Source organism: Sarcophilus harrisii, chromosome 1, assembly GCF_902635505.1.
Source record: "Sarcophilus harrisii chromosome 1, mSarHar1.11, whole genome shotgun sequence".
NCBI lineage: Eukaryota > Metazoa > Chordata > Mammalia > Dasyuromorphia > Dasyuridae > Sarcophilus > Sarcophilus harrisii.
The window spans coordinates 304,240,248-304,261,360 of NC_045426.1; the positions used below are offsets into that span (position 1 = coordinate 304,240,248).

The 21,113-nt window shown below is 37.6% G+C and overlaps 1 protein-coding gene across 2 annotated transcripts in view; it reads right to left on the reverse strand.

Annotated features, from left to right (window-relative positions):
- CIITA (class II major histocompatibility complex transactivator) overlaps positions 1-21,113 on the reverse strand; it is a 78,539-nt gene that overhangs the window by 43,635 nt on the left and 13,791 nt on the right. The window contains exon 1 of one of the 2 annotated variants that reach the window (XM_023497584.2): positions 9,646-9,851. The exons of the other annotated variant lie outside the window; for it this stretch is intronic. Coding sequence (XP_023353352.1) covers positions 9,646-9,661 — 16 coding nt within the window. The 5' untranslated portion in view covers positions 9,662-9,851. Of the gene's footprint in view, positions 1-9,645; positions 9,852-21,113 lie in introns of those variants that run through there. 2 annotated transcript variants of the gene reach the window in all.

Sequence of the window (21,113 nt, forward strand, 5' to 3'; positions counted from 1 at the left end):
CAAGATTATGTGAGAATCTGTGACACTGTAACTTCATAACAAGGGAGATGGGTCTTCTATAAATATTAAAATGTGAGAGAGATAGAAAAATGGAGAGAGAGAGACAGACAGACAGACAGACACAGACACAGAGAAACAGAGAGACAGAGAGAGACAGAGACAGAGAGAGAGAGAAACACAGAGAGAGAGAGAGAGAGAGAGAGAGAGAGAGAGAGAGAGAGAGAGAGAGGGAGAGAGAGACAGAGAGAGACAGAGACAGAGAGAGACAGAGAGAGACAGAAGAAGGGAAAGAAGAAGGGAGAGGGAAGGAGCGAGGGAGAGGGAGGGAAGGAGGAAGGGAGAGAGGGAGGGAGAGACAAAGACAGAGACACAGAGAGACAGACACAAAGACTAACAGAGACATAAAGACACATACACACACAGAGACACCCAGAGAAAGAGGCAGAGACACAAAAACACACAGAAAGAAAGGCATAGAAACAGAGACAGAGACAGAGAAGGAAAAAAGAGAGACGGGGGAAAGAGAGAGAGAGCCTCAGCTTTCTTAAATTGGGATTTGAAGAGATCTGAGCTCTGTGGTTTTTATAGACCATTTATTGATAGGCATTAAAAAAGAGTGATTCAATCTTCTCTACTTCCTAGCCCTTCCATTTGTTTTTAAAAACCAATACTGTTGAGTCAGATCAAATTCCTTATCATGAACCGGCACTTTTAGGCTGTCAATATAACATTGAAATAGTCCCTGCCTTCAAGAAGCTTATTCTCTATCAGGGGAAGTAACATATACACATAAATACATTTAAAAAAATAAAAACAAGATATTTTTCCAAGGGTTATGGGGAAGGGGGGAGGTTTTGACTACTGAGAAGATAAAAAAAAAAACCTAGTATAGAAGGTGGAACTCAACTTAGTTTTCAAGGAATTAGGGAATTCTGGGAAGCAGGGATGAGAGTCAGTCTATGCAAAGTCAGAAAGATGGAATATTTGGGTGAAGAATGGCAAGATGAATTTGGCTTTACTATAGGGTATATTAAGGTACACACTACACTATAAGACTGGAAATATAGACAGAATTTAAAGGGTTTTAAATGTCTCATAAAATAATCTGTAGTGAGCCCATCAAGTGATATAGCTAGGCTGGTGCTTTAAGAATATTGCCTTGGAGTAGAAATGGTAACATTGTCCCAATAGGCTCCTCAAGCTCTAATCTCTCATCTTGAGCTTGGGGGAGATATCATAGCACCAGACCTAGCAGACCCTAAGCAGCCTGATACTCTCCTGGTGACATCAGGATGCACCATACACACACTGAAGGGGCAGGAAAGAGAACAAGTTCAGAACTCTGAAGATGGGAGGCAAGATCACCAAGAGGAAGAAGGGATACAATATAAATAATGAAAAAATCAGGGATAAAGACAAGAAGGCTGAAGAAGTTAGTGTAGAACAGAGCTTCTTAAATTTTTTCCACTATTGACTCCTTTTCATAAAGTGAGAAATTTTATGCAACCCCAGGTATATAGAAATATAAAATAGGTATATAAATCAAACACTTACTGATCATAAAGCATAAAGAAATTTACTTTAAAACAGTTATTTGGTATACATATAATTTTACCCTTCATTAAAGATGAAAGCAAACTTGCATACTAATGAGAAGGATGTACTTCTTTGTTTTTACATAAGGAATTAAATCTTGGAGGAACATTTGATACCTCTTATGTTGCCAAATTTTTTGTGACCCCCACATTCAGTTATGTGACCCCATATGGAGTCGTGACCCACAGTTTAAGAAGCCTTGGTATAACAGAAGAAACTCCCCAAGAAGAACGATGAAACTCAGATAGTGGCAGAGAACAACAAAGTGAAGACAAATAAAGATTCCCAGGTCACTGCTAGCAAGACTGAAGAAAAGGAATCGGAGAAGGATGTGGTGAGTGACAGGCAAAGAGGCTCTGAATCCAAAGACTGTCGCTGGTGCAAAGGCAGAGCAGCAGAAGGATATGGAGTGGAAGCAAGACTACTGCCTCTGCCACATCAGCCAGGAGGGAGACTTCTCAGACTTTAACACCTAGAACTTCCAGTCTTTAGAAACCACAGCAATTAGTACAGTAGATGACAACAGCAAAAAGGAAGAGGAACAAAAGACTGAGGCTTGCCCCATGAAACTAAAAGTAAAGTGACTTTATTTCAGGCTAAAAACCTAATAGCAGCAAAGCTATTGCTTTTTTCAAGGAGACACTGGCAACAATGGAAGCCTATAGTTCTACACCTAGGGTCCAGGAATCTGTGGTCCCAGCAGAAGAGGTAAACCTGCTGAGACTCCAATTGCTCATTTGGATCTAACCATAGCAGTGAAAGAATAACAAGAGCATCCTATTGAATATTAAAAGAATAAAAACTACTTAAAAAGCAAATTGTCTCTCGGCCTCTCTGCCTCTGTCTATCTTTGTCTCTGTCTCTGTGTATATCTGTCTGTCTCTGTTTCTGTATCTCTGTTTCTGTCTGTTTCTGTCTCTTACTCTCTTGTCTGTGCCTGCCTGTCTGTTTGTCCGTCTGGCTGTCCTCCTTTCTCTCTCTCTCTCTCACACACACATTTACTTTCTCTTCCCCCCAGCCATATTAAATTGATTCAAATCTGAAATAATAATATGTATAGCATCCCTCCAACCCACCAAAAAAGATGTCCCATCAAAGGAAGGAAGAAGATGGTGGTCGAGAAAATGAAAATAGCATTTTTTGTGGGAGAAATATCTACTATATCTTTACAACTTTATAAATAAGTCCTAGATTTTAGAGATAAATGTCTGAAAATACAATACATTTTTTGGTACCTGAACTACTGTTAGATTTACTCCACTGATATGTCAAAATAACTTCTTCTATAAAGGGTTTTGGAAGTGCTATGTTTGTTTCTACCCATACTATTTTTGGGAGTAAGAAGCATTCTCATCCCATTTAGCCTATGTAGATTTCTCATGACCAGTTGAAGTATGTCTGTGTTTAGGTGCACCTGTAGTTCTGCTTATTGATCAGTGGAAATGGAAAAAAAAGGCTACATTTATTGCAGCTCCAGTTTTTCTTTCATTATGTTTCACAAACACCAAGACAATATTCTTTGGAAAATGAAAAAATGCATACACACAAAAAGAAAAAATGTTCAATGGATGCATCTAAATTATATGCAATTGTATAAATGGTACAGCAGAAATGACATTAAATTTTTAAAAAGAATATTACTTTGACAACTATGTAATGAGGGTGGATTAGAAATAGGAAAGATGAGGCTAGGTTACTATTAGGAGAGAAATGGAACTGACAAATGGATGTGAAAGATAAACTGGTATAGGAGATTGGAAAGTTAATGGTCATATGATTTAAAAGTTATAGATATGGGATGTAGCTAGATTATGAAGGGGAAAAAACAAATGATCACAAATCATAGCTTCTCCACTTTTTTATAGGTAAGAAAATTTTCCAACATTGATCCCTAGTCCCTTGGCTACTACTTCATCCCTGAATTATTGTTCCTACATATATTAGTAACCCCTACCAAATTGCCACAAAGTTTCACTAGAATTGTATTCCACAAACATTTATGAAGCATCTACTATGCTCAAGGCACCTACATATATTAGTAACCCCTACCAAACTGCCACAAAGTTTCATTAGAATTGTATTCCACAAACATTTATGAAGCATCTACTATGCTCAAGGCACTTTGCTAGGTTCTGGAGACATAAAAATAAAGATAAAAGACCTTCCCTCAAACAGCTTATATTCTACTAGGATAGGAATAGCATGTATACAGTGCAGTAGATAATAGAATGCTGGATCTAGCATTAGGAAGTTGTAGGATTCTGATATTGCTTCAGTTACTTAACTAGTTGTGTGACCCTTGGGATTTAATCTTTATGGACCTCAGTTTCCTCATCCATAAAATTATGGGGTTGGACTCAATGATCTCTAAGGTCCATTCCAACTCTAAATCTGAATTAAATACAAAGTGGGTACAAGAGGATAGAACAGCTAGAGAAATCTCACATAAGAACTAAGTTTTCTGTTGAAGGACATTAGGTATTTCAAGAAACAGAAATGAATAGGGAAGGAATGCCCCAAATGTTAGACCCCCTTCTATATAAGGTCATGAAGGCAAAAGATGGTCTATTAAATAAGGAGCAGGTAGCAGATTAGTTTGAGCAAATCTAAGAATATTTGAAGGGAGTAATATAAAATAAGATTGGAAAGATGGATGGGTGTCACAGTGTTGGAGGACTCAAATACCAGGTTGGGTAGTTTATATTTTATCCTAGAAGCAACAGGTAGTCTTTAAAAATTTTTTGAGTAGGGTTTAGGGGTGCCATAGGTAGAGAAGGATTTAGGAAAACCAATGTGGTAGCTACATGGAAGATGCTGGAAGCAAGGAAGCCCAGACAGGAAATTAGGATGATAATTTATATGAGAGTTGAGAGCATCTGAACTAGATTGTATAAGTAGATGGAAGGGGAAGTAGAAGAAATGCTCCCACAGAGCATGCTCAGAACTGCCCCTTCTGATTCTACTTGAGAGCTTTGAGACTTGCATCCAGTCATGTGTTGGCCCTTCTCTAATTGGTAAACTCCTCCTTGTATCTCCACTTTGGGGAGAGGTCCTGGAGAGGTCCAAGGAAATCAGTTTGCTTTCCTCTCCAAGTTATGCTTCTGACTTTTCTCCCAATTTCTGCAATTCTAACTTGCAGTCATCTAGCTTTGAAACTTTGGAGTCATTTCTCCTCACATTTAATCTGTTGCCTAATCCTATTCTTCCTTATTTCAAAATGTCTAAGATTCATCCTTTCTCTTACATTCACACAGCTGTCACCTAGTTCATGGCCTAATTATTTCATGTAAAATTTGTCCTATCAACTCCTTTCAATCTATATGGCAGACTAATTTTCCTAAAACTGGTTCACATTCTAAGTTTTCAATCCCAGTGGCTCTAAATTGCCTATCTGGGGAAATCTTAGCTTTTCCAACTGAAAATTAAGTCCTTGACATCTGGACTCATTGTACCTCAACAACCTTGTCTCCAATGACTTTGTAGTACTAAGTCCAATTAGATGAGTTTCCTTAATGTTTGCTTCTTATGTCTTGTTTTTGAATGATTTGTGCTTTTGTTTCTGTTCTTACCACCACTCATAACACTTTCTTCAGTCCTCTCTGCCCATTCTTTAAGGCAAAGTGATGATCACTTCCCTTTTTAAATTTTAGCTACACTTAGGGGCCTGCAATATCACCATTTGGTGCTTTCTTTTCTGTTTTAGCATTCCAAAGTTTTTGAAGGCTTACCTCATTGAAATTTTCTCTAGATGGATCAAACTCCTAGCATAGTACATAGTACTGAGTATATAAAAGGTGCTCAGAAAACACTGAGAATAAATAGTTCTTCCTCTGTGTTTGTTTGTTTGGGAGACAAAGGTACTTTCACTGCTCCACTCCCAACATATTGATTTTTTAAGGGCATAAACTGGTATGGTCCAAGAATCTGGACAACTGGGTCCTCATTGCTTTTGCCCTAACTTGTATGTATGACCAAATCATTTATATCTTTAGGCCCATTTAAAAAATTGGGGGACTTGCCTATTCTAATCTCTGAGCAGTTTTCAAGGTCTAAAATTCAATAATTCTGATTATGGAGAGTTCAAGTAGAAACTTTTCCAGCTTCTGGCTTCAATGGAATGGGAGGTAAGCCTGAAAAGTATAGCCTCCTCTTTCATTCTAGGAACTGTACAGGCCCCTCTTAAAAGGAAAAACATAACAAGAGGAGGAGCACTTAAAATCACTTTATCTTTTATGGGTCTCAAAGTTTACTTGACTCTAAAATGAAGGAGTCAGACTAGGCCCCCAGGCCTAGAGCTAGAAGGAAACTAAGAGATTATCTTGTCCAACCCCATTCATTTCAGCTCAGGAGAAGTTAAGTGACTTCGAAAAGTCAAAAAAATTAAAAATCAGTGCTTTCTCTTAATTCCAGAGTTCTCTTTCCAATGGATTATCTCCAAGGTCCCATCCAACTAACTTTTTAAAAATCAGATAATTCAATAAATCTATCACATTCTTAAGTGGCAGCACAGTATAGTGGAATGAGCAGGACCTCTGGAGTCAGAGGTCTTTAGATTGAATCATGGCTTTGAAACTTCTTACCAGTGTAATCCTGGAACAGTTATTTTATCCTATAGGGTCTTAGTATGGAGTTCCTCCCTCCTACCATAAGATGCTGACTATTGAGATGCCTTCTAATTTTAAATCTACAATCCTATGATGCTAACAGCAAATAATTCTGAGAGCAGTGACACAGTGACTACCCTAGTATCTGGCTCATAGTAGATGTTTAATGGAGCAATGAGGTGACACAATGGATGGAAGAGTCAGATACTATTGGAAAGATTGTACAATAACAATGTGCTTTGTAAACACTTGTTAATTGATGAATTATTTTTAGTATCTTAGTGTGAATGATTTATGCATCCTTTCCAAGCTGATTGAAGTATTAGAATACTTTCCTTCAGTGGAATGACACTAAATCCAACAAACCATTTTCCCTTGAAAAATTGTACTTTTAGTGGCCAGGGGTCCTCAAACTTTTAAAATAGGGAGCCAGTTCGATGTCCCTCAGACTGTTGGAGGGCCAGACTATATTAAAAACAAAAACTTTGTTTTGTGGGCCTTTAAATAAAGAAACTTCATAGCCCTGGGTAAGGGGGATAATCGTCCTCAGCTGCTGCATCTGGCCCGCAGGCAGTAGTTTGAGGACCCCTGTAATCTAGCCAGTTTGGTTAGATTCTCCAGGTCTCATTTGCTGCCTTTATCACTATTCTTAACAGTAGAACAAGAAATGCTACAAATATATGTGTATATATATATATATTCATACACATAAATGTGCATAATATACATATACATGCATGTATGCATATACAATAATCTACACATATATATCATACATACACACATAATTGTTTTAATTATGTACAACTCTTTATGATCTCTTTTGGGGTTTTCTTGGCAAAATGCACATATACGAATTTTTCTCTCTATATATGTTTGCATGTACATATCATGTATTCCTCTTTATAGACTATAATCTCAATGATTACATTCTCTGAAAGAAAAGTAGGTTTTTCTTTTTTTCTTTGTTTTCTTGCTCCTTTAATAAGTACTTATTAAATGCTTGGGGGAGGAGTAGCTAAGTAGTGCAATGGATAGTGTCAGACCTGGACTCAGACTCATCTTCTTGACTTAATCATGTTCCTCATCTATAAAAATGTGCTAAAGAAGGAAAAGGCAAACCACTTCAGCAACTTTGCCCCAAAAACCCCAAATAGGCTCACAAAGAGTTGGATATGCCTAAAAAATGACTGAACGACAACAACAATTAATTGTTTGTTGGTTTGGATTGAAGAATTTGGACAAAGGCTTAAGATTCTGCCATTGTCAAATTCAGAGCAACCACCTTTTGACTGATTATCGGAAAACAGTAATATATTGATTAAGAACTTTAACTTTTCAAAGTCTTCATATGTGTTGCCTCATAAATACTCAAATACTCAAAGAAAACTCCAACAGTAGGAGCAATATCATTTCTAATCTTCACACTCTCACCCAAATTGTGCTTTTAAAGACACAGAAAAATAAAATAACTTATTGCCCAAGGTGATACAAATAGAACTGAAACTCAAATGCAGGTCACTCCGCTCACTGCCTAGTAACAATCTTCTACTTAGATTTCAGGTTCATTGGAATACATTAGTGATAACTAGAAATTTCAGGATTTAAGGCAAATTCAGCTGAGGAGCTAGGAAAGAATAAAGGAAACGGGAAGTTATTAAGTACCTACCTTGTGTCAGGCATCTGTACTAAGTACTTTACGTACATTTGATCCTCATAATAACCTTGGGAGGTGGGTACTTTTATTATTCCCAATTTACAATTGAGGAAACTGAGTCAGAGAGAGGTTAAGTGATTTGCTCAGGGTCACTTGTCTGTGGTCACATTTTAACTGGGGAAGATGAGTTTACGCGACTCAAGACACGGCACTGTCTCCAGTGCGCCACCTAGCCGCCCAAATTGTAAACATAAGGGGCAATATTTCAATCTAGTTTCTTCTCCAGAGCCAATTTTAAATGGCACTGTCCATGTGGGACTGTCTTTGGGAGCCTGGGTAAGCCTCAGTCACTTTATTTCTAGATCCTGTATCTCCATCTTTCCCTCTCTTCCGCCCTCCGTTCCCTGCCCCTCCATACCTTTTCCACAATTAAAATTGTGTTGGGCTTTTACCAGAAAAACAGAGAGGAGAAACAGAGTCCATGGGCAGAAGTTCAAGTGTGAAGGCTAATCAAACTGGAAGGTTCTAGTCTCTGCCCATTTTCTTCCTCCCTCCCTCACCTTTCCACCCCACCTTAACGGCCCTCTTCAGTTCTCCCCCAAGACTATAATCTCCACACCAATGCCTCTTCACACCATAGCCACTCCGCCCCCTACTCCAGAAATCCGAACTCCCTTCTGCAGCCTTTTCAGGGCCGCTCCACTTAACTCTACTTCAGAAATATACGGACCTCTGGCTGGTTCACTGCCACAAACGGCTTGGCCATCACCCAACCCCAGCCCAAACGCTTCTCCCAGCTTCCCGGGTGTCTAATTTCCCTCCCTCCAATGCACCCTTCTCCACCCTCTGTTCTGCCTTTGGAACCCTAAAGTTCGGAGGCTTCTAAGAACTGGAGATTAGCCGAAGCTAGCAATTTCGAATACTAGGACTAACGTGGTCCAGCTTTGCTCCTCACTCCCTACGACTCTCAGCTATAGGATTTTCCCGCTGGAGGAATCATCCTGTGAAATTCTTTAAAACTAGTTGCCCTATTGAAATGACTTTGCAAAAGCCTGTTCTTGGCTCACAGCCATGGGAAGGGGACTAAATATCGAAAGGTCGTTTGGGGAAATCTGGACTCCCACAATTTTTATATTCATTGTGGAAGTGTGGTGTATTTTGACCATGCTGGACTTGGAGCTGGGAGATCTAGGTTTGAATTCGGGCATGAACTAGACTATGTGAACCTGGACAAGTCATCTCTCTGATTCAATTCCTCATTTGTAAAATGAAAGAGATAGATTCGAAGACCACTGCATTTTCTGCTATTCTTCTGGCTATTTTTTTTCCCTTTGAAACTTTTCTCTCCGTTAATAGCTTTTTATTTTCAAAATAGAGGCAAAAATAGTTTTCACCATTCAATCCTGCAAAACCTTGTGTTCCAATTTTTCTCCCTCTCTTCTTTCCCATCCTTTCCCCTAGATAGCAACGAATGCAGTATGGGCTAAATATGTGCAACTCTTCTTTGTATATTTCCACATTTCTCATGTTGCACAAGAAAAATCAGATCAAAAAGAAAAAAAATGAGAAAAAAATCAAGCAAACAACAAAAAAGGTGAAAATACTGTTGTGATACACTATGCTATGATTTTAAACAGACGGAGAGACAAATGGACACACACACACACACACACACACACACACACACCTGGGCATCTCTGGCTACAATCTGGGACTAGGGTGTGAGACCTACAAATTAGAAAATAATCCACTTTGCCTTGGTCAGTTTTGTCCCACGCCCGCACTTACCACGTAACTGCCGCATCCTCTCTTCAAGTTGCAACTACAACCTGCGTTCAGGTATGGAACTGTGAATGTTAGCTTGACCTTTGGGTTCAGTTTTTTCGTATCAGTTTAGATCAATGAGTAAGGGTAGCTGTAGTGGCTGCCTGTCTTGTGCCCCGTGACATTGATTTGGAGCAGTTAGGACGGAAACTAGCCCCTTTCACTCCTCCTTCCCGCCTCCGTAGCTCAGTGCCACCCATCCCTCCCCCAACTTCTCAGCAGACTAGCCTTTGTATTGAATGTATTCAAACTCCTTTCGTTTTCTATTTTAGGATTAAATTTAAAGCCGCTTTCAGGGTGTGTGTATGTGTATGAATGTGTGTGGGGGTGATCCTCGGGCTAGATAAACAAGCAAGCAAAACCCATCACACACATTCATCCAGGGTCCGCTCCCTCTTGTGCAGATGTTCCTTCCAGTTTGAAACTGCCCTGCACGAATACAGTGCTCTGCACACGATAGCTGTTCATTATCACCTTAATTCAATTAGCTAGATGGAAAATTTCCCTCTCACCCAAAGATCCAGTTGTGTCCATTCACTTTCAAAATCGTACACCACTCTTCACATGCTCATCTTCGCATATTTAATCCTCTCTCCAATAGTGCTACTCCAAACCCAAATTTTCCTGTAGTCCATTTAGTTCATTTCATTTAACTCAAAACTGCCACTTTCAAACTCTGCCGCTATCCCAAAGAGCGCAGGTGGGAGCCACAGTTCCAGAGGGATGCGCAAAACAGGGAAAGAGTTGAGCTTTCCTGTAGTCCTTCTGAGCTCTTTCCCGGAGCTCTGCGCAGGTTGGAATGGTTACCTCTGTTACTGCCTCGGAGTCGCCCTCACTACCTTTCGCGCCAGTCCCAGAGCATAGTCATGGTTACCCGCCACGTTACTGGGTAGTCCCCACACCACTTCACTCCGTTTTCTCACAAGCAAACCCTAACCACAGGACTAGTGGTAGATAGACAAGGTGTCCTGGGGTCAAAATGTCTTAGTCTTAGGAAACCAGGAAGGAGAGCGATCCCTGCATCCTTCTAAGAGGGATGAAAGGTTATGCAGCTGGGAGGATTAAATGGACACAAGCCAGAATAGGTTTTTGAGGAGACTTCAGGCATTTGCTGACTGTGCAATCAGTTCTCACATCATTAAAGAATTCCTCTAGACAAAACTGCAATTACTTTTGTAACATGCTATGGGCAGTCACTCCTAACCTATAATCTAATCAACCAACTTGAAAAAGAAACTAAAAAACATAAGGAAGAAAATCGTTCCTTGAAAACTAGAATTGGACAAAAGGAATCTAGTAACATTCTAAGACATCAAGGAATAATAAAACAAAATTAAAAGAATGGAAAAATAGAAGCGAATGTGAAACATCAGAAGAACAACTGATTTGAAGAAGAGTTGGAGGAGAAATAATGAGAGTAGTAGGACCACCTGAAAATTATGATAAAAAAGAATCTTGATACACTATTACAAGAAATTGCAAGGAAAATGCCCTGAAGTTCTAGACCCAGAAGGAAAAGCAGAAATAGAAAAAAACAAACAAAATCACTAATTCCCTGAAAGAGAAAATGTACATGAAGAAAATGTACAGTAATACCATAGCTAAGTTTCTAAGCTCCCAGGTTAAAGAGAAAATATTGAAAGCAGCAAGAAAAACAAAACAATAATTTAAATATCCTAGCCCTACAATAAGGAGTACATAAGACCTAGCAGCTAATATATTGAAGGACCATAAGTCTTAGAACACGATATTCTGTAGACCAAAAGAGCTGGGAGTATAATCCAGGGCAATTTACCCAGTAAAGCTAACTATAATATGTGAAAGGAGTCAATTTTATACAGTGCAAAAGATCTGGAGTTGGAGGACTTGGCTTTATCTCCTAGATCTACATCCTACAGGTGTGACTTTTGTGGAATTTCTTTTTCTTTCTGGGTTCCAAGTTCTTCATCTGTAAAATGAAGCAAGTAGGACTTTATTTCTAAAGTTCCTTCAAGCTCAAAATTTAACAATCCCAAATGAACCACTGTCTTGGACTACATTCATTTAAATTCAATAATCCACTTACTGTATGCTAGACACTATGTGCCTGCCTTGGGAACTGGAAACACAAAAATGAATACCAACAAAGTCCATTAGGAGCTATTATGGAGTAGAACAAGGACAACCTCTACTAAATAAATATAATACAAAGTAAAAGGGTTGGAGGGGCCAAGGCAAACACCAGGCAAGATTTTGGAAGATTTTTAAAGTTCTCCCCAGCAGCTATGAAGCAATACCTATGTGACCTGGGCAAATAACTTCAAACTATACAATTTTCTAACCTCTAAAATAAGGTGCTACACTAGGTGATCTCAAAACTTCATTACAGCTCTAAATCAATGACAATATGATATCTTAGAGGTCTTAAGATCTTCCTTTCATCTATCTTTGGAGCAAATTCACTGAAATTTATTTAAAATTATAAATGACATATCTATATGGAAATGTTGGAGGCAGCCATTTTACTTTCTGATGGCATGTTGCATTATGAGATGAACTTCAGGTTTACTGTCAGACCCAACTTAGAATGATTATTGTCTGAGGAATCAGAAAACCTGAGTTCTACTCTTGGCTCTGACATTTACTTACCCTTTCCAGACATCAGTTTCTTCATAAACAAAAGAAGCATGATAATACCTCTTCTGTATCATATCTGAATTTATCCCAAAGCACTTAAAACCTTCAAATGGCATTGTGAGTAAGGAAGATAAAGAGATAAATGAGAAATTCCAACAAAGTAAGATGAAGGAAAATACTTTGTATATCAAAATACTCAAGGGATAGAATGTTCAGAATATAACAACTGAAAAAAACCCATACTCTGCATCCTCTGTTTGATAGATCCCAAGGGAGAATGACTTCTAAAATGTTTATTGTACATATGTGTCTGGTTTTACTAATAATAACAGTCAGCATCTATATAGTACTTTAAGATTTGCAAAGTATTTTACATATGTAACCTCATTTGATCTTGAAAATAACCTAGTGAGGTAGATTATTTTTACCCATTTACCCATTTACAGGTAAGAAACTGAAGCTGAAAAAGAGTGAATGATTTGCACAGTATCACATAGGTAGGAAGTGTCTGAAGTAGGATTAGAACTCATTGTCCTGACTCCCTATTCAAGCTGCAAGTGATGATTCTATCTTTGTGTCTTAAAGGTGGTCCTTCCCAGAATAGTGGGAATTCATTCTCTGGATTGTGATTGTGATTATTTTTAAAGACTTTTTTGCACTTGGTCCTTTTGTCTCATAGGCTACTCTATACTTTCAATTCATCTCCTCCTTTATGGTACTACAGGAGTCTACTATGGCCAAATAATGTTATATTTTGATGTGTCCTAATAATAGAGAATCCTTTTTGAGTTGAAAGAGATCTCAAAAGGTTCCCTGATCTAGCACTGCATCCAAGAAGAACTGTTAATTAGATACTCCATTAAGGTGACCAAAGGGAAATAGTTGGTATTTGATCAATTTCTTTCTTCACTTTTTTTTTTTACCATTTGTGATTACATCAACTATACTCATATAATAACAGATAGGAAAGGGCAGATAATAAAGATAATGAGGTCTTAAAGTAATTAGCTATAAAAATTCTGCCAGCTCTCATCATCTTTTTATGAAATATGAACAAATTTCTCAATTAAATTAAAATGGTTGGGTAGAGGGAGGAGAAAGAGATTTTCTTTTCTGTCTCCTTTCCACTAGGGGAAAGGATACTTAAAAGTGGAGCTTTTTACCCATGAGGAGACAGGATTTTATCAGGGATCACATAGATATAGATATCTATCTGTATCTATTTATATATCTATTTATACATATATACATATACACTTATAATACACATACACATATATTTATACATATATACGGATATACGTATATGTATATGTATGTATGTATACACTCACACATAGTCTCCAAACAGAGAGAGGCATTATTCAAACAGTGCTAGTTACAGACTTGAAAAGAATAGCCCTGACCATTAAGAACTCAGATGTAGAGAGGAAAGGCCTTAGGACTTCAACTGAGAGATCTGGACAGAAATGTAACCAAAGGGCATCTGTAAAAATCTCCATGAGGAGAAAAAGAAGATTGAGGTCCTACAGATCCCAAAAATATTAGCTGCCTTTGTCGTATGTGTTCCCTACACACACACACACACACACACACACATATGTATATATATATATATATATATATATATATATATACTCTAAATTTGTGCTCGCTTTTATATGTGATGTGTATCTGTGGAAGAATGTGCTCCAGATTTATAGGAGAATGTTCTAAAACTATTATTCTTATTACACCATATTAGAAAATGCTTCTAATTTGTAACTACTGGCTAATGTTAAGAGGAAACTCCACTTCCCCCATGGGAAGTTCATGAGATATAATTTCAGAAAAGGAGGGATCCTACAGAATAATCCTTGAACTTCAAAGTGGCAACTGCTTTTGGGACAGTCAATTTACTAATGGTAATGCAAGAGAGGGACTATCCCAGAAGGGATGCTACGTGAAAATTTCTTTAAATTCCTTTAAAGACCTTCAAAAAAGAATATTCCAACTCCTTCAGTACTTTTTACTTAAAATAATGTTTGATATCATCATGTGTCAGAAAATCTTCCTATTGTTTGCAAATGTCCATTATATGTAATTTCTGACATCTTTCTTGCTCTTTTTTTTTCATGAAGCAAAAAGAAGGGCTAACTTCCATTCTCTAAACAATTGCCAGTAAAAGACTCACCCTCAAGTTGCTTCCCAGACAACTTCCTAAGTAATGAAGTCACATTGTAAAGAAAAGCATAAGTTGATAGTGGAAGGCACTATGGAAATTAAGCATAGGAATAAAGAATTAGAGTAGGAGAGCTTTTGAGATAATCTATTTTATCTCCTTCATTGTACAGATAAGGATACAAACTCCAGTTTCAAAGATCCTTATGAAACTTACTGGGCTTCTTTACCCTCAGATACCTTTACTTTTAGGTCTTGGTGTTTTGGATAAAGTGTGAAACTTTAGCCAATTTTGTATGTGCTCTTCATTCTTGCTTTCTAATTCAATCCAACCTACATTTATTAATCACCTACTATGTGCAAGGTCCCAGGGATACAAAAGGATACAAAATTCAAATGAAAAACAGAGCCTGACTTCCAAGAGCACATATTCTGTTGATGTTGATCATTGAATCAGATCAAACCTATCAACCCCTACTCCTCATACCATGACATTATAGCAGTTTTGGATTTTCTTGGCTATCCACTACTTTGCTTTGACATGCTTCAGTTTATAGATTATAGTTTGTCTTGACTCTATTAACTCTGTTGACTCTAAGTTTGAATGACTGACTATATACTCATAGTGATTGATTAGTTGCTACCACCCTACTTTGTTTCATGGTCCTGGGTTCCTATCCCTATGTCTCAACCCTAAGTGACCTCAGACCTGGTTCTAGATGACTCCTATAGATCTTGGTGTTCATCCTTTTACTTTCCTCCTTGAAAGTACTCTGGCATTTCATATTTCCCAACAGATGTGAGGATAAGAACTGAACATTGTGCTATGGGAATGATGTAACTAGGTTTTTAGAAAATATGATAGGTAGGTGGATTTTCCCATATCATATTCTTATTTGTACTCCCCAGGTTGATTCTTATTTTTACTGTGTAAACTCCACTATTGTCTTATTTTTGGAGACTACAAAGCATAGTGGGGAAAGTGCAAATCTTGGGGACTAAAGAAACCTGGCTTCAAACCTCACCATGGGCAAATAAGTAATCCCTTTGAACCAAATGGGGATAGCAATATCTACCTGGGAAAGTTGTAAGGCTGAAATGGAAAAATGTATTAAAGTGCTTTGTAAAGAGTTTTTATAGTTATCAGCTATTATACTTTGTACTTAGATAAAATCATTCTTCCCCATTGGATGGATGAGGCTCCTCACTTCTAGGAATGTTCTCTCTCTTCATTATTAAAAATCATAATGCTGTACTTCAAGCAATAAGAGTTCTTGTTCTAAATCAAGGTAGGGAACTGAATATAAGGGATGTGGTCAGACCTATATGGGGATCTTTACCATGGCTCCTTTAGTCAAAATAACTAAATGGCTCTATACCTATATGTTGGCTTTTCTCAGTAGAGAAATGTCTGGGAATAATGTCCACCAGTTTTGTGAGAGGGGATATTTTCATACTTTCCCTTATGTTCTCTGAGCATATTTAGTAATTTTTTCCTTCACCAGGACCTTCTTCTAGCAGAAGAGAGCACAGGTCAAGAGAGCAATGACTGCAACTCTCCTTGAATCACACCATCATGGAAAATACCCAAAACTTGCAGACTCCCAGAACTAGCTCTGAAAACAGTAGTACATGAGCAGAGCTCAACTTTAACATAAAGTTCAAAGTCAAGGAATATATCAGAAAAAATGAGCAAATAACAAAAAAAGAAAATGATAATAAAAAGCTACTGTGGTGGCAGGAAAGAATAAGATATAAATATAGAAGGAGATAATAATGTGAAATAGCTAACAAAAAAGCCTCAAAGAAAAATGTTTCTTGGACCCAAGCCCAACAAGAAGTTCTGGAAGAGTTAAAGAAAGTGATAACAGTGGTACAGGGGAAATGGGTGAAAGAAATGAGAGCTGTGTAAAAAAAAATTATGAAAAGAAAATTAACAGCTTGGTAAAAGAGGCACAAAAAATATTGAAGAAAATAACATTTTACAAAACAAAACTGATCTAATGGTAAAAACACAAAAATTCACTGAAGAAAAAATCTTATAAAGTAGAATAGGTCAAATAGAAAAGAAGGTACAAAAATTAAATGAAGAAAAGAATGTTTTAAAAAACAGTATTGGCCAAAATGGGGAAAAAAGGTACAAAAATTCATTGAAGAATTCATATATATATATACATGTACATACACATACTTATTTAGTTATTTATGGAAATGTAACTTATCTAATAGGGCAATTGGAGGGGAAGGCAATAAGAAAAAGGGGGAAATGATAAAAAGGAATAGATTAAATGAGACTGTGATTAGAAGCAAAATATACTTTTGAGGAGGGACAGAGATGAAAGAGAGAGGGAAGAGAGAAGAGAGAAGAGAGAGACAGAGAGAGAGAGAGAGAGAGAGAGAGAAAGAGAGAGAGAGACAGAAGGACAGAGGGAGGGAGAGAGATGGAAAAGGAAAGGAAGAAAGGAGTAAGGAAGAAAGGAAAAGGGAGAGAAACAGAAGAAATAGGATGGAAGAAAATATATATATATAATTCTAATTGTGAATGTGAATGAGATGAATTCACCCATTAAAAAGGAAGCAGAACAGATTAGAAACCAGAATCCAGCAATATGCTGTTTATTGTAACAGAAAGACACATAGAAATAAAATAAAGGGTTAGAACAGAATCTATTATACTTCATTAAACTGAAGTAAAAAAGGCAGGAGTAGGAAATATGATCTCAGACAAAGCAAAAATAAAATATAGATCTAATTAAAAAGAGATAATTAGGGAAACTACATTTTGCTAAAAAGTATCATAGACAATGAAGTAATAGCAAAGATTTTTATAGCAAGTTTTTTCTGATAAAGGCCTAATTTCTCGTGTGAGTGTGTGTGTGTGTGTGTGTGTGTGTGTGTGTATGTACTGGGTACATAATTTAATCAAATTTATAAAAATGGGAGCCATTCCAAATTGATAAATTGTCAAATAATATAAACAGGCAATTTTCAGAAGTCAAAGTTACATGAAAGTTACATATATAGTTACATGAAAAAATGCTCTAAATCACTTTTTCCCCCTGAAGCAATTGGGGTTAAGTGACTTGCCCAGTGTCACACTGCTAGAAAGTGTTAAGTGTCTGAGGCCAGATTGAATTCAGGTCCTCCTAACTTCAGAGCTGGTGCTCTATCCATTGCACCACCTAGATGCCCCTCTAAATCACTTTTTTTTTAGATTGATAAAAGAGGTTTATTATAGGGATTGGGAAATAAGGTTAGAACTCCTGACAGGGAGGCATAAAGTCTTGTTAGGAAATAGGGAGGATAAAGAGAGGGTAGCACTGGAAAAGAATATCTAAATCACTTTTTATTAGAGAGATACAAATTAAAACAACTCTTAAAATCGAAGTAAAATTTTCTCATTTTTTAAAAATATGATTAATACAAAAGTATGTTTTGTGAGATTTCATATGTTTAATTGATATCATGTTGTTTGCCTTCCCAATAGATATAGGCTAGTAGGAAGGAGGAAGAGATTGTAGGATTAAAAAAAAACTGTTGGACATAAATAAATAATATGAGAAGTGGAGTCTTTTCCCAGAAACTGTATTACAAAAGAGTTACTTTCAATTTCTTTTTCATTGTTACTGACTTTTTTTTTTTTTAATAGGATAAATGTTGTTAACCATTGTGTTACTGCTCCAGGAATTTTCTTACTCTAGAAAAAGACAGTATGAATGCAGGTATAAGAGAAAAAAGATAAATGGATTCTACAGTTGCAGCATATATTTATCAAGCAGTCTCCTTGGTTGGAGACTCAGAGCTATAGTGAGAGAATTGATTGACTTTCATAACTTCCAAAGTAAAAAAAATGTGCCAGCAGTTTTGAGTGGGAGAGATTGTGACAAGCTTGGACAGGTTTGAACAAAGGAGTGATCTTGATAGTTTCACCTCCCATTTTGTCCCTGTTGGAGTTTTAAAAGAAAAACCAAGCTTTACTCAGAGGAAGAGTTGAGAGCCCGATTGGGAAAGAATAGATCAAATCATGCCCACAAAGCAAAGTGGGGCATCTAGGAGTCCCTCTTGCCTGCCAACATAATATGCATTACTCTCTACCAGTGCTAGATATTTATCAAAGAATATGGTTTTAAAATACACATAAAGACAGGTTGATGCTGGACTTCTGTATACATAAACGCTGCCAGCTTAAACATATTGTCATGAGAACCAAAAAACATTTGGGGGGGTTAGGAACTGTGTTCCTAATATAGATAGCTCCTGACAATTTGCTGAAAGGAATTCAATCTGGGGTCTGTGAGCTTAATTTTTATAACCACATTCAATAGAATTATTTCTTTTCCAAGCCTTTGTGTTTTATTTTGTGAATTAAAAAGTATTATTCTGAGAAGAACATTATTCTGTGGGCTCAGCTAAGTAATCAAAAGGGTCCATTGTACAAAAAAAGTTAAGAATTCCTGCTGATTGGGGGTAGTTTAGCAAATGGAAGTCAAGCAAGAAATTATATCAATTTTCTATTCTGGTCAAACAGAATCCTGATAGAGATGTTGTGTTGCTCTTGATGAACAAGAAATTGAGCTTCAAATATAAAGTTCAGCCTAAAGGTATTAGATTGCTAGGTCCCTTGATCTTTGTTCCTAAGAGTTTGGGGTCGGGAATGAGGACTTTCCTTCTAGAAAGGAAACAATCATCAAAGCCAAGGCTTCAAGAAACAGACAGAATCCTCTTTGCATGAGTGTGAGTATTTTGTCTTTTCTAAAGGAGTTGTAGTAGGAAAAAATCAACCTTTAAGCTAAAAGAGCAATGGCAGAAGCCATTCCTTCTCTCTTGGTTTGACTTCCAGCTGAAGGCAAAAGCTAAGAAACAGAGAAAAGCAACAATGGTAAGGAATAGCTACACATAACCAACACAGAACAACACAAGCAAACACAACTTGCCATTCCCATGCTCCTTGGAGAGACCACACACTATTAATGGGAGGCAGAAATTGGTAGATTATATCACCAAGTGCTGGCATTATTATTGGCAGCTGAAGATAGGAATTTCCCCTCTGCCCCTGTATCCTGGTTATGGGTGTGTGCTTTTCCACAGATGTTCCTTATGTTGTTCACTCTTCCCACCAATAGGTACTTATTTATGGAAGAGCTTATCCCTAGTTTATGTTTTATAACTACTTTTCTTAATTGTTATTTCACTAAATGCCTTTGCTTTAAACAGTCTTTTGGCTGGGCTCTTGTGGAGCTATGGTTGTAAAGGGATATGTACTCACATTAACAGGTAACTTTGGAATAAAAGTGTGAGTTGATGGGCTGCCTTGGGTGCTACTTGCACAAGAGACTCTGTTAAAGGAAAGCTTTTGAGGCTGTTTCTTTCCTTTACTGTTACACCACTAGGGCCTTTTATACTCTATATCTTTTAATTAATCTGGACCTGTTCAATGAAATCAATTATTACTCCAAACAGCCTTGCCTATCAATATAAGAAAAAGTAAATGGATGAATAATACATATTGTACAGATTATAAAATGTCATTATAAGACTAGTCTAATTAATTAACATAACAGTGCATAGGACCTGTGAGTTGGACCCAGAATTCAACAGGAGAAAGGGCCCAATTGCATTTAAGAAATTGTGGGGTGTGTGTTATGTGTGTGTGTGTGTGATTTAAACAACCACAGGCTCAGACTGGGGTAACTATTCTGGAGCTAATTGGGCTTTGCCTCTGGAAAATTTAGGAAATACCAAATTGAAGTCATGCACCTGGAGGGAATGGTGTCTGTTCATCAGTAGGAAGTGTGTGATTGCCAGTACTCTGGGCTTTGATCATGGGTGTCTGTAGAGGGCCAGAACTCTGAAAAGGTGTACTTAAGACTCAGTATGATTGATGAGATATTGATTCTCTAGCCGATGATATAATCACTCTAGTTAAGCACATATACTTAATGTGCTGTGGTGATGTATGCTACTGTAGTTAGCACATGCACAGTAATGGCTACAGTTGCACATGCTCAGTGTGATGTAATGATGTAATCGTACTGGAGTATTTAAAGGAAGTCTCAGACACAGAAGATTCTCTCTCAGCCCCAGACCTCAGCTCCGGACACAAGAGAAGACGCCAAGATTCCAGACTCCATCTTTGACCAGCCACGTGGCGTCCCTGCCTCCTTTACGCCTCCACTAAGACCAAGGACTCAGGCTGATCCTGAGGTCCTCCAGGGAGTTATTCTGGACATTACAGGTGTCCTTTTGCCAGTTTAAACTGGCTCACTTCAATGTGAGCATCTAAACCTCAGACATCTGCAAAGTATGCAAATCAGGACTTGATTTATTGTTTTGCTGATTGTCCAGACCCAAAAAAGTGATGGAAAATTATCAAAAATGAAGATTAAACTTAATTTTCCCCCAGAGAGATAGCGTCAAACATTTGCGACATATCCTGATTTCAATCCTCATGGGCTAGAGAAGTCAGAAACAGGTATCTCTTTTCCCTCAGGCTACCCAGGCTCCAACACTCACTCACCAAGTACTGGGCTTGGAGTAGAATGGCAGCTGGACCCAATTTATAAATGTCTGATTTGGGAAGGGGAGGGAAGATGAAGTGAGGAGGAGATGCACCTCGAAGAAGATGCTTCTATCTGAACAGACTGCTTCTTATATAT